This window comes from Oreochromis aureus, linkage group 7 (assembly GCF_013358895.1).
Source record: "Oreochromis aureus strain Israel breed Guangdong linkage group 7, ZZ_aureus, whole genome shotgun sequence".
Taxonomy (NCBI): Eukaryota; Metazoa; Chordata; class Actinopteri; order Cichliformes; family Cichlidae; genus Oreochromis; species Oreochromis aureus.
The window spans coordinates 9,218,177-9,228,963 of record NC_052948.1 but is presented as its reverse complement, the minus strand read 5'-3'; the positions used below and the strand labels follow the sequence as shown (position 1 = coordinate 9,228,963).

Below are 10,787 nucleotides of genomic sequence, written 5' to 3'. Positions count from 1 at the left end.
TTTGGATCGATCTACCCACCTCTATAATTTAAAAAAATTCAGCAACAGGGCTACAGGTCACCAGCAGCTTCACATTTTCTCTCTCTGTAGCTGGATGGTGCAAAAGGGCTAGCAGCTCCTGTCCCTCTCCTCCTCCCTCAGTTTGCCTCATCATCATTTTCTGATGTTATAATTTACTTTTGTTTGTGTTTGACAAGGTTTGTGGTGTTTCAAAAACCGCGTCTTGGCTGTTTGTGGAGCTGCAACAGGCCCACACGGGACTCCTCTTGTGGTTATCAACTGAGGAGCACACGTGAGCCCTGATGCATTTATACAGCCGTATTTTGCACATCACTATGACAGGCGGAAGAAGAAGTAGTTCCTGCCAGACAGTCCCAATAATATAGTTACTTTCCACTGTGTTCCTATTAATGTTCACAATGCAATGTTCATTGTGTTCCTACAAATTACAAATTTACCACAAATTTCTGAAATATCGATATTTTGAAATAAGAATTGAGTCTAGAACACAAATATTTGCTATCGGAAGAATCGATATTCCAGTATCGATCCGCACATCACTATTTTTAGGGATCTGACGCTTCCTTACTTTCAGTCAGACTTAACAGCATGGGATCCAGCCGCTTCGCCTTTTTCAGTATTTTTCTTTTGTGCACCTGCTCGGCTTCACCGCCGAATTTCGTCCTCATCTTCGCTGACGATTTGGGTTACGGGGACTTGGGCTGTTATGGACATCCTAGTTCACTCACTCCCACCCTGGACCGCCTGGCAGCTGAAGGACTCCGATTCACAGATTTTTACAGCACCTGCCCCGTGTGCGCACCGTCCAGGTACCAGTGTAATCAGTACTGACTGTTTGCGTTTGTGAATAAAACAGAAATCAATCCGAGACTTAGCTCAACAGTTTGTTTTTACTTTAAAGTAATGAAAGTGGCCGTGAAGTATGCACTACTGTTCAAAAGGTTCTGTTATTCATTTATTTATTGTTTTTTGTTTTGTTTTGTTTTTCCAGTCGATTTGATGCTAAATTATTCTTTAAAGTTGTAACTGACAAATTGTTAATGGGCTCATTAATAAATAAGTCATTTTAATGGTAGACTGCGTTATTGTATATATTGTACATTAAATAGTTCTGCATTAATCCACTTAATAACTTTGTAGAACTGTTATGTTATATTTATTGCGGTTTCTGCTGTCCTCTTGGTCTACATTCTTGAAAAAGAGATTTTTTTTAATGTCAATGAGCATTTTACATTCATAATTAAAACATATATAAACGCCTCTTTCCAAGAAAACTGATTGCAGCCTCTACCTCATGACACAAATGTTCCTCCTGGCTCAAAATTGCTTAATATCGTTGACGAGACATATGTTTGACATATGTTTCAAAGGTTATAGGCCAACCAGTCATTTCTAACAGTTTATTCTAGCAGTTCCATCCACCATTGCTCTCTTCCTGTAGCACATTTTTATTTCCCTTATGAGAGATTTTCATATTAACTGGTTTGCTGAATTAATTTTTTTTTTAAGACGAAAACATACCTCGGTCCTATTGCCTGTTCTTATTGTCCTTATTGTCCTTATCTTCATCTCACTCTTATTGCCTGTTCTTATTGTCCTTATCTTCAATGTCATGCTGCTCTGTTGTATGTTAATTGCCCCTTGGGGATAAATAAAGTCTTCTGATTCTGATTCTGATTCTGATATAGCTATTGAGGTCCTAGAGTAATATAAAGTATTATTAAAATGGGAGAGGGGTAACTTTCTTCTAAAACTGAGTATTCTTGGTTTGAGAAATGGAAGATCGAAAATTTTTTCCAGTAAATGAATAAATAAATAAAATTAAAATAAAACAAATTTTAATTTTATTAAGAAAAAAATTTCACCCTTATAGTTTTATAGTTTCACCTGGAAACTTCATTCAACTACAAATAATGCTGTAGTCCTGTGCTTTGATGCAATGTTTCCTGCCGCAGAAAACAAATAGTGTGTTAATAATGTATTAATAATCTATATCAATGATATTCCAGTGTTCAATGTAACAGCCCCAGGTTTGTGGCTCAGAGTTTTACTCGTCCATGTATAATTGTATTGTGCTGCAGGATGAGACAAAGAAACCTTTAATTTCTATATTTGTTAGTATTAATATAACTTAATTCATGTTATATTTATATTTTCTATCATCTAAAAATCCAAAATAATGTTACTTAACCCTTCAAATAACTATGGTCTGGTACACCCCATGTACCCCCACCCAATGCTTGTTGCAGGTATTGCTGCCATATAATATAGGACAGCTGCTGATAGCCTGTAATTTAAACATTGTAGACTAAGACAAAGTTAACATTTCATCTGCATATATTATTGTAACTTCTACAGCTTTACTTAGATTTGATTGATAATAAGGTGGTTTGATGAAGGACTCCTGCCAGCGTTTTCACTATAAATGTTTAATGGTGGTTACAGTAACAAGCACTGCTTTTTTGGACCCTGGAAAAAAAAAATTCCCACTACACTTGAGCTCACCTCTTGGCAATGACTCCACCTCTTTGCTCCTCAACATGTGTGTATACAAAATCAACCTTGTAATCAATATTTTTATAGAAAAACAGGGGCCTACATGGGCTTAATGTAATGCTTGTCATTCACAGTCATGCTCTTAGATATATTTCTATTGCAGGTCTGTATTTAGTAGCAAATGTGTTAGAGTTGTGATAGAAGAGGTATGCAAGGCTTTGAAGAGCCCCGACACTCTGCTCTTTTTATTGATCTATCAAAAGCCTTTGACACTGTTGACCATGGCATTTTATCTCAGGGGCCATTAGAAATATGACTTTCAGACCAAGCAGTTGGCTGGATTTCAAATTACCTTTCCGACCGTAGGCAGTATGTGCAGCTCAATGGTCTCTCTTCCAGTTTTTTAAATGTCACCAACGGAGTGCCGCAGGGTTATTTACTTTTTATGTTAATGACTTGGGACAAAATCTAAATGCATCTGTCCATTTTTAAGCAGATGATACAATTATTTTGTTGTTGTGCTCATATTGTCAATGTGGTTTTCGAAAATGACAGCTACCTTTTGATTGAATACAGTCACAGAGTCAGCTCAGACTGGTTGTAAATGCTGAAACACAAAAGTCATGTGCCTGCAGAAAGAGCCTGCTTGCAGTACTTCCCTCTCTTGTATCTGCTCAAGGCATTTCTATTGAAACTGTGGCCTCATACAAATACTTAGATTATTATCAATCACAATACAATATTATCTGTTTCTCTTGTTGATACCACCTTTTTTTTTTTACCCCTCCTAGATTATGATGATATAATTTACATGACTGTCTCTGCACATTCTGCCCATCTGTGTACTCTGTTTTATCACGGGGCATTAAGATTTATAATTGGCTGTAAACCTTTAACACACCATTGTACTTTATATTCTTTGGTTTACTCGTCCTTATTGGCCTTACCCAGGATGGTTCGTTGGTATCATCTTATCTATAAATTTGTGGTTTGCTTCCCTGTTATTTATTAGATTACATGTTACATAAATAGTTTAGTCATAGCCTGTGGTCTGGACTTTATTACATGCACCGTTCCATCAGTTCATACAGAGCTCGGAAAGAAGGTATTCTCCTGTTCTGCCCTGTCATCATGGAAAACATTACAGAACCTCTCTCAATTGATTTCACTTGCAGACTTTAAAAGACATACAAATGACCTTGTGAAATCATTGCTGAGAACCTGTTTTTGATATGACTGTATAAACATTAGCCAATTTTTGCTCTTTTATTGTTTATTTTATTGTTATAGTTTTAATATGTTTGTCTGAAACAGGTCTCTTTTCTACATAAGACACTGGGTCTACCTGTATAAATAAAGCTCAAATAAAATACATTTTAAAAATGAAGCATTGAAACAAAAAACGATTTTTAATGAGTTTTTTGAGTTACTCAATGAATCACTGCAGCCCGAAATTGATATATTGGGGGTAATGAACGTGGATCAGTTTAAATACCTGTAGTTAACCATACAAAGCAACGGACTTTGCACAAAAGTGGTGAAGAAGATAGAGCAGGCTGGGTGGAGTAGGTGGAGATTAGTATCAGGGTTCATTTGTGATATTTGTGATAGCACAAACCACACATTATCTCCTATGAGGTGTGGTTTGAGATCAATGGCAATAACAAAAAGATATTAGGTGGTGCTAAAGGTGGCAGAGTTGAACAAGACTTTCATTGGGAGTGACCAGCATAGAGAGAATTTAAAATGATCTTTCAGCTCAGATTTAAAGACAAATTTATTTAGTTAAAGTTAGTTAGGCAAGGTTGAGATGGTTTGGACATATTCAGAGGAGGGATAGTGGACTTATTGGACAAAAGATTTTGAAGATGAAACTGCCGGGCAGGAGAAAAGAGGAAGACTACAGAGGAGGTTCATGGATGTAGTGAAGTAGGAGATGCTGTGGGTTGGTTTGGGGGGTGTTAGGTGAGATGGAGGAAAGCGATCTGCTGTGGCGACCCCTTAAGGGAAAGAAGAAAAGATTGCTGTGATTCTTTGACGGAAGAAAAGCTTAGAGGACAGAATTAATATTTGAATTAAGAGTAATTATTTTAGTTTTGTTTTCATTAAGTACATGAAATTTTTGTTGTTGCCTTTAAACTTTTACGTTGACCAAAGTGATGAAATCTTCTCTACATGTCCTGTAGTTTTTCATCTTACATTGTTGGATGAATTGATGCAGTGGTTTTCTTCAGGCCATTTTCCTGAGTGAAACAAGAGCATGTTCAAAATGACCCCACTATCTTTTCCACTGTTAATTAACTGCCTTGTTTGTTGGTTGTTTCCAAGGGCATCATTGTTGACAGGTCGCTATCAGACCCGGTCAGGCATCTACCCAGGCGTGTTTTATCCAGGATCTATAGGTGGTCTTCCTCTGAATGAGACCACCATTGCCGAAGTGTTAAAGCCCCTGGGCTACGCCACAGCGATCATAGGAAAGTGGCACCTAGGTGTTGGGCATAATGGCATGTTTCTCCCAACCAAGCAGGGCTTTGACCATTTCCTGGGGATCCCATACTCCCATGACATGGTCAGTGTGTTTCCAATCTGTGCTACTTACAATTGCTTCATGAAATTTCTTCTTTTTCACTATATTCACTTTACTATTCTTCACTCTGTATTGCTGTCTGTTGATTTTTTTTTTTTTTTGTCTTTTCTTCCCCAGGGCCCCTGTAAGAATCTGACTTGTTTCCCTCCAGATATAAAGTGTTACGGATTGTGTGATATTGGCAGCGTAGCCGTCCCACTAATGGAGAGTGAGATCATAAAGCAACAACCAGTCAACTTCCTGGATCTGGAGAGAACCTACAGTGACTTTGCAACAAACTTCATAACCACATCGGTTGAGAAAAAACAACCATTCTTCCTCTACTATCCATCACATGTGAGCAACAAGAGCAATCTGAAAAAAATGCATGAATTAAAGTGTGCAAAATCAACCTTTGAGTGCAATCAAAGCTCTACTGTGGTTCGTCAGCTCTTTGAATGCCTAAAAATGTGTTTTCAAAATGGTAAATATCGGGATAATTCAAAATGTTTCTAGTCCTTTGGAGACAGATTTGAGTACCTCAATAATCACTGTGATGTGCAATACCAGTGATTTCCTTTCTTATCCCATGTCAAGTAAAATCAGAGCTTGAATCAGCGATACTGATCCGATACCTAAGCTTTGAACAAAAACTTAATGTGTTTGGAAAACCAAAATAAAAAAAGTTCTGTATTTCAAACTATATGTTCATAATGATTACAAGACATCAGACTTCTTCTTATTTAATTTAATTAAAATTAATTATGAAGAATTATCACACAAGAAACAAACAAACAAACGTCCTGAAAAGTCCATTTTAAAATATTCAATAAACAATTAAAAACAAATGTGACTGATAGAAAATAATAATAAAGCTGAAAAACATTTTTTTATATATATGTCATTATCCATGTTATGTAAGAAATATTTTGAGTTGTATTTTTATTTCTTAAAGCCTACAATGACTATTTTTGATTCTAGTTACTTTCCAATGTCTTTCTGTCCACGTAAACTAATAAAAGATTTACCCCAAATTACTCAAATATTAATATTGTAATATGAGAATTGATTCTAGAACATAAATATCTGGTATCGGAAGAATCTATATTTCAGTATCGATCCACACAGCACTAAAAATCACATGTTTTCTTGCTTCAGCACACCCACTACCCCCAGTATGCAGGTATAGGGGCAGCTGGACAATCTTTAAGGGGTCCGTACGGAGATTCCCTGTTGGAGTTTGACAACAGTGTAGGCCACCTGGTGGAAACTCTGAAGAGGACAGGAGTGATCAACAACACATTGGTCTTCTTTACATCAGACAATGGGTTGGTTTTCAGTTTATGATCATATTTTTGGCTAATCTATGAACTGTATTTACTGTTATTCCATTTCTGTATCTCATTTAATGAGCTTGAAAAGGTGGCTGGACTTCTTAACGTTTAAATCTTTAAATATCAAAGAAGGCTAGTTCCAATCTTTTTTAAACTCTTAAGACTACCATGAAGTGTATGACTGCAACATATTTCATTCAGTAACTTAAAGACAACGATGATGACTGAAATGCACTAGAGTTTTTGAGTTTAATTCCTCATGCTGACATTTAACCACCCTCCAGAAAAAATATTTTTCCTCTGTTCAGTAGTCAAGTTTCTAGAAATCTTTCTACTCTTGTGATAATATTGCATTTATCATGTTTTATTAAATGGTGTCTGTTTTCTTTCTCTGCATGTAGGCCTGAACTGATGCGTAGGTCCCGTGGAGGCATTGCTGGTCCTCTGAAATGTGGCAAAAGTACCACATATGAAGGAGGCATGAGAGAACCTGCCATCGCCTACTGGCCGGGGACCATCAAGCCAGGTCGGGACATTTTAGCGGTCTGCAAAAAGTCTAGACTACATTATCCTTCAAGCACAAAAGATCCTGACCCATCCTTGATCTTGCCACACAGTTTGGTTACATTTAGTTTTACCTGCATGGTTTTTGGTGCCAGACAACTTGATCACCATTCAGATGGTAGGATCAGAAATTGCTGTAAATACCATTTACAGCCAATACAGCATTTCATGCTGTTGGTTGTGGTGCAGTGGTGTGGGAAATACTTTTGGCACCTTAGTACTAATTGAGCATAGTTTAAATGTCAAAGCCTTTCTGCGATCAGAACCTCTGAAGACTGTTTTCAGCACCCTGTTGAATCAATGCCAATAATAATTAATGTAGTTCTGAAGGTAAGTTGTTTTGAAAACTGTTTATAAACCTAATCTGAAAACACTGTGTGTTTGTTTATTCCAGAAATGAGCATTGGCTCTCTTTTTTTTCCAGCATCAAAGTATACTATAATGAAAACAAAAATGTAGCCTTTAGTGATTCTTTTTTTGAACAAATTGTTTGAAGGTGTTACTCATGAGATGGCCAGCACTCTAGATATCCTCCCCACATTGGCGCGCCTGGCAGGAGCTGAACTACCACCGGTGATGTTGGATGGGGTCGATATGACGGATATCCTTGTTAACCAAGGAAAGGTAGGAGCATTATGTTTAAAGTTGTGCAAAAACTGAAATAATGAAAAAAAACAAGCTCATGCGTGTATTTTCTCTGTGTTTTACAGAGTAAAAGGGAGACCGTGATGTTCTACCCTGTAAATCCCAGTGAAGACTATGGCCTGTTTGCTTTAAGGCTGGGAAAGTACAAGGCCCACTTCTATACACAAGGTACTTCACGTATTAATTATTGCATGTTCACACTGTCAAGCTTTAGCTGGTCATGACTCCTGCTTGTTCACCTTTGTACATCAGGCGCTTTCCACAGCAGCACTACACCAGACAAAGACTGCTCAGCATTGCGCGAGACTCACGACCCTCCTCTGATATTCGATCTGGAGGCTGACCCATGTGAGCTCTATCCTCTACCAGTAGATGAATCTGACATCCAATCTGTGCTGCAACAGGTCAAGACAGTTAAGGAGCAATTTGAATCCTCCATGGTGTTTGGAGAGAGCCAAATGGCAAAAGGAAAAGACCCCAACCTCGAGCCTTGCTGCAACCCTGAGTGTAGCCCCAAACCTAGCTGCTGTCATTGTTGATGAGAAACATTGCTGCAGCTCCTAATGACAATAAAGAAAGGGAAAGTTGAACTGCAGTGCTGCTCTCTTGTAGAGAGTTGAGTTTTAATTGCTACAAATTAAGAAGCAGTGTACAGGCAATGTGCTTCCTTAGTGAGGAGGTGATTTTCCAAGATTTAATACTGTCTAAATTCAGAAATAATGTTTAACAGTGTACTGTATTTTCTTTCTTTTATGCTTTGAGCATTTTTTTTCTTTGATTTTTTTTTTTTAAATTTCCACTTCAGGAATTCTTTGTAAGCAATTTTTAACTCGCACAATTAGGACTTAACCAAACAATGAGGACAACAATAAAGGTTCAGACATCAAGCATATATTTTATTCATAAGACCAAACCCATGACAAGGCGAATGATTTTTTTTTTCTTTGTTTTCCCTTGAACTTTACAAGTCCTTGTTTTTAAAGATACAAGATAAGATATGTTTGTTCTGTCACATACTCTTTTGCTCTAGGTATACAGTGAAGAATCCTGTTAAAGTAATAAAGTCAAAAGTTGATTTAACTGCTGAAGTAATTCAGAGCGGCTATATTGGACTAGATCTTCAGTGGTTGCTCTTGTGTAGCTGTGTGAAAAGAAGTATTTTAACTAGGCTGTAACAAGATAGAAAAACAGAATCAGAGGCAAGTAGATACAGATCAGAGATGGGTCACACTGTTGGAGCTCAAAGGTGATTACTATAATCGGCAAGACACAATAATAGTTTTCCAGTGGCAGCTGACTGAGTCACTATTCAGCTCTAACAGCAGATTGGTCAGTAGTTTGGTTGTGTGTCACACACTAGTGATGTCACATCTCACAAATGTGCCCTAAATGTGCTGCTGCTGAAGCCTGTTTGTAGAGAGTTATGGAGTCTTCAGGAACCCGAATGCCAGCTGTGTGACAGACTGAGATTACACCGTGTGTTAAAACATGAAAAGACACTGAAATAAAATTATTGCAGATCACAGATATTTGTGTGTTTTTCTTTCAGGGGTTTTCATCTGCTCGTGATCTTTTTTAAATTTCTTTTTAATTCATGTACATATTCATTTTTATAACATACTCAACATAAAGGACACAGCACTATCATAGATTTGCTATTGTATATACACGATCTAACTGACAGCAATACATATGTAGATAATACCCTCTCTCCTGCCATGTCAACTTTCAGTGAATATTTAACACTGAAATCCTGCAAATCAGATGTGTTTTTTCTGCTGGACTGACTGAAAGCAGCATAAAAAGATGCTAAACAGTGTCTGAGAGAACAATGGGGAGGATTGGGGAGGTGGGCTTCAGCTACCCCCACCTCTATATAAGGTGCTAGACTGCAAGGCATGGTTTGACGCTCCAACCTCCTTCATTCACCTATTGTGTGACAGGTGAATGAAGGTATAATTAAACGTGGAAACACATCTCTCTCCTTGTTCACCATGCTTAAACATTAGATAAATGCCCAACTATTAACAAAACTGTAAATCTTACATTTTAAAGGTTTGACTCCACTGGGATACCACGTATTAGCAGGAAACTCCCCTATCAATCGATCTAGTCATTCCTTTTCCCTCACTGAAACTTGTCAAAGAAAACGGAGACCAGGACAGCACTGAAAGGCAGAGTTAAACAGTCGGAGATGTGAGAATATGGCTTTTCAGAGGGCCTTAGCTTTCTTTCATCTAAAAGTGGCATCAGCCATATAAAGCACACACTGATCTAATATTTTGCAACTGTACCAGCTGGATGACTTGCTATTGAAGCTCTAAGAGCAGTGCAACTTTGAGAACAGGAAGTAAATTTGTTCTGTCATTCAGATTTGCTGAGAGTTACTGTCCCTAAATCCAAAACGAATATATCTGCAGTTAACGACATTCAGAGTTCATCTGAAGTCAACTCATCGAAACTCTCTTAAAACTGCAGTTAATCCTGTCAGAGTGATACATCAAGAGCAAGAACAAAATTTCCCACCATCAGTCTCAACTGTGAGCATTTCTTAATTAGTCTGAATGAGGCGCCTGTATGTCTACTCTCTATACATGTATTTACAACACACTACGATTTGTACACAACACAGGGGTAAGCTTGGACCAAGGACCGCTCGCTGTACTCTCTGTCTCTCTCTACTTTGCTCCAATGTCACTAAAAGTATAAATTAAATGACCTGTTTTTCAGTATTGAACAAAAACATATATACAGTTAACTCAAACACCGACGTCTTGATTCGACACCGTTCCTTTACTGATTGTTGAGCTGCTTGCCATTCACTTGGATATGTGTATTTCTTGGTGTGTCTGTGTGCAGTAATCCTACTAGCCATGCATTGAAAAGTGATACAGCAGTAGTAGGTACATTGTTTTCATCTCGAAAGAAGAATCTTGAAATAAACAGGTGCTCAGCATCTTAATTTTTATATCATAGAAAAAGATTAAATAAACAGGCAATCAATCCATTGAGATCATGGAAATAAACAAAGAGAAAAGGATGAATGAAATCAGTCAAATGTCTAGCATACTGTAGAAATGAAGATCCCAGTTTTAGAGGGACAGAAGAGTATTTTACAATGGAGCGAAAAAAAAATCCCCACTGACAATGCCCTCTGGTGG

The 10,787-nt window shown here is 37.6% G+C and overlaps 1 protein-coding gene across 1 annotated transcript; it reads left to right on the top strand.

Annotated features, from left to right (window-relative positions):
- Window positions 1-609: 609 nt before the first annotated feature.
- LOC116318268 (arylsulfatase A-like) lies at window positions 610-8,178 on the top strand. Its single transcript, XM_031737225.2, has 8 exons — window positions 610-830; window positions 4,846-5,086; window positions 5,222-5,440; window positions 6,242-6,411; window positions 6,819-6,943; window positions 7,478-7,605; window positions 7,692-7,794; window positions 7,879-8,178. The coding sequence occupies exons 1-8, from the start codon at window positions 610-612 to the stop codon at window positions 8,163-8,165; spliced, it is 1,494 nt and encodes a 497-aa protein (XP_031593085.2). The 3' UTR covers window positions 8,166-8,178.
- Window positions 8,179-10,787: the final 2,609 nt, after the last annotated feature.

Coding starts and splice junctions, on each gene's coding strand:
- LOC116318268 (XM_031737225.2), top strand. CDS start 610: ATGGGATCCAGCCGCTTCGCCTTTTTCAGTATTTTTCTTTTGTGCACC. Junction 5,441..6,241: donor TCCTCTACTATCCATCACAT/GTGAGCAACAAG, acceptor TTCTTGCTTCAG/CACACCCACTACCCCCAGTA. Junction 7,606..7,691: donor TCCTTGTTAACCAAGGAAAG/GTAGGAGCATTA, acceptor TGTGTTTTACAG/AGTAAAAGGGAGACCGTGAT.